The sequence below is a fragment of the Echeneis naucrates genome, chromosome 23 (assembly GCF_900963305.1).
Source record: "Echeneis naucrates chromosome 23, fEcheNa1.1, whole genome shotgun sequence".
Classification (NCBI taxonomy): domain Eukaryota; kingdom Metazoa; phylum Chordata; class Actinopteri; order Carangiformes; family Echeneidae; genus Echeneis; species Echeneis naucrates.
In genome coordinates this window covers 4,142,067-4,147,874 of record NC_042533.1, presented here as the reverse complement: position 1 = coordinate 4,147,874, position 5,808 = coordinate 4,142,067, and the positions used below count along the sequence as shown (strand labels likewise).

General features: G+C 42.9%; 1 protein-coding gene across 1 annotated transcript; it reads left to right on the top strand.

The window, feature by feature from the left end:
- Positions 1-3,335: 3,335 nt before the first annotated feature.
- ndufb2 (NADH:ubiquinone oxidoreductase subunit B2) lies at positions 3,336-4,925 on the top strand. The gene is made up of 4 exons (XM_029494950.1): positions 3,336-3,544; positions 3,706-3,850; positions 3,949-4,024; positions 4,820-4,925. Exons 1-3 carry the CDS (start codon positions 3,459-3,461, stop codon positions 4,021-4,023), a joined length of 306 nt encoding a protein of 101 aa, XP_029350810.1. The 5' UTR covers positions 3,336-3,458; the 3' UTR covers position 4,024; positions 4,820-4,925.
- The last annotated feature ends 883 nt before the right edge of the window (positions 4,926-5,808 follow it).

Below are 5,808 nucleotides of genomic sequence, written 5' to 3'. Positions count from 1 at the left end.
AATGGCGGCCCTGCCAGGACTACCGAGACTCCGCCTCCCCCACGAGCCCCCCCTCCCTCCCCATCACCGAGCTGGAGCTCCGCCTCCTCCCACTGCGGGGTTACACTCCCAGTTTCTCAGGGGCGCCATGGCCGCGCTTACATGTGCGTTCGCGACGAGCCTCCGCTATTTATGATGGTGACGCTCCGGAGTTTATTTGCACTGCACTACCGGGAGAGTGCCAGTCAAACGGAGAGTAAGGAGGAGGGGAAATATTAACTAAACATACTAATGATTTGGAAAGAATCAACACAATGTGCTGAAGTCACATTAGAGTTTGTTGAACTGTATTTCCTTCAGCTTTTTTTTAAATAGACTATCATCAAAATCGTCGCAGCACGTACTGCGACTAACAGCCTCCACAGTGATGCTTATCCTTAAGATCAGTTGGTGAAAGTGAAGTCAGCTGCGGGGAGGATTTTATCAGGAGGCTTTGTTTAAACTAATTGTTGTTTCCCCTCCGTTTCCTCTCCTTCCTCCCTGGGTGAAAATAACTAGGATAACATCTCGGCTCATTCGGGAGTGTTTTGCTTGAACACAGACCCACACAGCTAGTTTAAATTAAAAGTTCTCCACCACACTTCTGATTTATCAAAGACAATTGTGTTGGCTAAAACCCCCTTTATTTCAGCATTGGCATAACTGAAAAGGAGCACCTAAATCCGCTACCCAACTCAGTAGGAGGCAGTTAAGCTGTTATGTAACCCCTTACACAAGAGAAGCATTTTGTATATTGAACTGATGTTAGGGAGGGATACCCTGAGAAACACTGGCCGGTGAGATTAAAACACGGACAAAGAAACGGACCACACAGGTAAATAACGAGAGGGCTGTGTCCTCGTTGAAGAATTCATAAACACTTTAGACTTGTTTTGACTTGTATTAAAAAAGTGGAAGGTAAACAAACGCAGCAAAAATGTTAATTTGACAATCACAGCTTTATTTCTTATAAACACCGTGTAAACCTCGTGTACCTATAACATACTTAGTGGCGAGTGTTTGTTTTATACCCTGTAATTATCGCGTTGTGCGGTTACACTTCACACCCCTTTCGTTTTATATTACAACCATGTTGCTCAAGGTGGGCTGACACGTGTTTGACACTGGTGGTGGTGTGTGTGTGGGGGGGGTTATACAAATATCTTTTTTTCCTCCTAAATTTATATTGTTGTGTTGCCTGTGCTCTCCCCAGCAGTGTGTCTGTAGAAATCCCTTTGACATCATATGTAGAGAGGATGTTCTCATCGTTTCCATCCATCGACCCTCCCCCCCGCTCGGAACCGCATCCCCCAGCGCATGCGCAGTCCGGCGGACCCGCTGAAAATGCTGGCGCTCGGGCGACGAGGTTGTTAGAAATAAAGCTGGGGGAGGACGGAGGTGAAAGTCGGGCCGATCGAGCCGCCCTCACTCGCTTCAAAACACGGAAATGTTACCAAACGTCTATGGAGGATGCAGCTTTAAAAAAAAAAAAAAGGTCAATGTCGATTTTTTTTCTGGGTTTCGATGTCTTCCGATCTCTATTCTCTCTCTCTCTCTCTTCTTTTTTTTATTGTTAATATTGTTGGTGTTGGTTTGGCGAAGCAGCCATTGTCCAAAAAGCAGTCATTTATATATTATTGTGGAGAAATGGTTTCCGATGACATCATGCAGGCAGAATTTGTGGGCGGGCTCTGAGCTGTGAGGGGAGAGGGGCGCAACCGGAGAGCAGCCGCGACCCGGCGCCATTAGCTCCCAACGTCACACGGTGCGGGTTTAACGCGTTAAAGGGGCACTCAGACCGAAGATCAGACCAGATCAGACCGAAGCGACTGCGTATATTACCCCCCAAAAAATGAGGCGGAACACGGACTGCCCGCCTCCGCTTGCGATCGGCGACTTCCTTTCGTCGAAAGAAGTGCTTTGCTGTCATCGACTGGAAACAAGATGGCGCCGAGGATTTTTTTCCCCCCTGTCAGTGTCCGGGTCGCGCACCCATGGGCGGCGGCGCCGTGCGCGTTCTCGACGTGGTTATAATTTCCTGCTTTTCTTGAACTGCAGCTGACCGACTGCACACGTTTTTTTTCTGCTATTCCCCGACAAAAAAAACACACAATTTATTATCTAGATAATGTGTAGTTTACCAAAAATGGGAAAAGACTTTGCAATTTCGCCACAATTTTTGAGTCGTTTTGTTACAAAAGCACCTAATTTTCCTCTGCCACCTTTCACAATAACATTAAACTATTTAAGGGAATACATTTACCTAATCTCAAATGTCCAACACAAAAACAGGACATCACCCATCCCCTATTAGCTCTGTTTAGCTTTTGAGTCCATCTAGTGGGCAATCTATGTAGAGCATTAATAAGTTTACGTCCCTTTACTGTTTAAACACTTATTTGTTGGCACATATTTACTTGCAATTGATAGATACTTAATTTTCCATTTGTGTACCTACTCCGGGTCTGTATATTTTTGTACCTCATACTTTTCAATATGAAAAATAAAACATTACACACTAATCTAGAGTGATGAGTGGACATCACTGTGTCGCTGCAAGTTCATCTTTTATAGCCCAAATATATTTACTGTAACTACATTTTACATCCTACAGCAGAAATATAACATAAGTAAAATAATTCCAATCAGAAAAAACAGAACTGAGAACTAGTCCATCTGATTAGATGAGTCTTATATAATTTGTTTATTTTTTTCATAGTTTGTGAAAGCAGTTTCAGTGTCAAATTGGGTTCAGATTTTTTTTACAACAATAATCATTTATTATATATATATTGATCTGTGTATTTTCTTAGAAACTGAGGAGTTGTGAAATAGTTTGAAGTAGACAAAGGGGTTCTAAGAATAGAATATTTGAATAAATCTAATTTGTTCTTACCATAACTTCTGCACCACTGTCCCGTTACTGATCTCTGAGAAAAGTTAAGCAAATAGAGCCATGGATGTAAAGTGAACAAGACACAATACCTTTTGTGAGCTATGAAGAGATTCTGTCACCTAATGACACCAATGATTTTACACTTCAATTATTGTCTGGCAGCGATGGAATAAATACTCATCATTTGGGGAGCGCCTTTCTCTCAATTAAATACATTATGCAGAAACTATCAGCTGATTCTATTTCATCAAATCAACTCATGTTGACGTTTTTAAATTTGCAGGAATGTTTCTAATTAAACAAACCAGGAAAGCCCACCGGTGCCACCGGGGGGCGCCATGTTCTATCTATGGAGCTTTCCTTTAACCAATCAGCGCAGAGGATCAACCTCAGTGGCCACTTTCTGTCCAATCACAGTTGACGTTGCTGGGAGGTCGTTTATTGACCACCGGAGAAGGTGACTTTTCGTCGATGAAAGATATTCCTCTTAAAAAAATCGAGTAAATAACACAAAAAAGCGGGGTCGCTTGCTCGGTAGGCGAGCATGTCTTCTTTGGGAAGGGTGCTGGGAGTCCTCCGGACCGGCAGCCGGCTGCTTCGACGGGGCCCGCAGAGGACACCGATCCGAAAGTAAGTGGCGCTACCATCTTAGCTGTTAGCGTTAGCCACGAACAGCTAGCTAGCATCGGTAGACCGCAGAGAAAACACCACATTCGTAAATCACAGACATTCTTGTACGCAATGGCCTGCATTTTAAGTCTGTTTTCCCCTTTTCCCCTTCAACGCCGCAGTGGTAGCGGTGGTCCGCACATTGAGCCGCAGTACAGGCAATATCCTCAGCTGACGAAGAACCAGGTCTTCCAGTCGGAGCTCATCAGCGGAGCCATGTGGTTCTGGATCCTTTGGCACTGTTGGCACGATCCTGATGCAGTCCTGGTAGGTGAACATGTTGTACACACGGTCCAGACCGGGGCGGCGGCAGCCTGAGGATGTCTTGTGGAAATGAGAACTTATCGTTCTTCCGTTTCCTCCAGGGTCACTTCCCTTGGCCTGATGCTTCCACATGGACAGACGAGGAGCTGGGAATCCCACCAGATGACGAGGAATGAGGTGATTTTCTTATTTTTCTTCAAGGATCTTTGGGTGACTAGTCTCATTTTTGGTTTTGTTCTTGGGAAACCGGCCCATCGGCTCAATGTCGATGCTTAGTGTTGTCTTTTATAGATTTATATACATCAAATGGCAACTGTTGTGTCCAAAGCTGCCAGATTTTCCTCACAATCAGCGAGTTTAATAGCTGAGGTGCTAATGGTGTGTCCATTTTTCCCGATTCAGCAGTGGTGCCCGACATTAGCTGAGCCTAGCAGTACATAATAATAAACTGGCTACAGAAGGTAGGACGTTTCCTGGTTGTCAGCAACATTCAGGTTCTGAACAGTTTGATGCAGAAACTCAGTCAATGGTTCAAATGGAGCGCATTGATGTAAAGCAGGTGTCAGCCTCACTGCTGCTGGAGAGTTGAGGGCTTTTTGCTTTCTAATCAGTTGGCGTTGTGGATGTGAAGCTGCTTTGTTACTGTTAGAATCTGATCAGTTTGTACTTATTATGCTTCAGTATAAGAAGGATGGTGCTTTGCATTACCATTTTTACACTAAGTTACCAGTTTATTAGGGACACAAAAAGCAGTTTTAACACATGTAATTGTCCCATCATCTTTTAAGGTTGTGTAAAACTTTGTTTAGGTCTTGGTTTGACCTTGTGATCTTTGGAGGCTGGAGTTTGAAACTGTGGCATTATAACCATGTTTCTTTGCCATCTGCTCATCACTATAAATGTAAGAAACAATGAGTATCTAATATGCTGAGCATGATGTTTTTGTAACATCCTATTTTCTCCTGTTTGTAGATCAGCAGGAGTTCATGCTGCTGTGCAAGGCTTTGTGGAAATCTTCAGGCTCCTCACAGGAAAGTCACTATTGTACATAGACCAATAAAATTATCTTTAAGTTAAACTTTTGTCATTCATGTAATACGGTGTACATGTTGGAGCCAACGTTGACACTGTCCATCTATATTTAGGCAAATTTTTATAAAAATCTAATTACAAAAAGAGACAAACATTATTTCATTAGTTTTATTTACACGCAATTTTTGAAATGCAGAAACAAAATGTAATGCATTAACAGTGTCACAGTTAGCCAGTGTTTGTATATTTTAAATCATAAGCCATTTAAAACTGAGGAAAAATAAAACATGGCAAGAACCAACGCACAGAACACAAATGGCAAGAGAGCTGCATATAAAAGCAAAAGGGGACAGATCCTGCACGGTGAATACTACAGCTTATAACAAACCCTGCCTGCGGGCCAGCTTGTGTTTTCAATGACTTGACATGCAAAGAGTTCAAAGGTTAAAGTGTAGTGTAAAAAAAAAAAAAAAGAGTGGTGGTGTGATCAGTCTGCTAATGATTACCACTAAATTTTTTCTTTGTTAGGATTATGAGAAATGCCACATCAGGGCCAAGTGATTGATCACAGTCAACTACAACTCAACCTGAGCAAAGCTTTCTTGCTGTCAAATGAGTGGTCTTAAAGCTACTTGGCAACAGTTAGCCTGGGTGAACTCATTTTGGGGTCAACTTAATATGGGTGTGTTGTGTAACACTGAGCTGGAAGTGTGTGAGGAAGCAGTGGGGGACAATACCAAATTCCTGTTAACAGAAGTTGTAAAGGTACAACTGACCGGTAAAAGCTCATCCTTAAAAACCATGAAATACTTTTTCTTTTGCACAATGAGGAAAAAATTGAAAGCAAAGCTCACCAACTCTGACACAGGAGGTGAAGCTAAAGTCTTGAGCAAGTGCTGAGAAAATCCTGTCTGCATCCATGACGTGGC

Coding starts and splice junctions, on each gene's coding strand:
- ndufb2 (XM_029494950.1), top strand. CDS start 3,459: ATGTCTTCTTTGGGAAGGGTGCTGGGAGTCCTCCGGACCGGCAGCCGG. Junction 3,545..3,705: donor CAGAGGACACCGATCCGAAA/GTAAGTGGCGCT, acceptor TCAACGCCGCAG/TGGTAGCGGTGGTCCGCACA. Junction 3,851..3,948: donor ACGATCCTGATGCAGTCCTG/GTAGGTGAACAT, acceptor CGTTTCCTCCAG/GGTCACTTCCCTTGGCCTGA.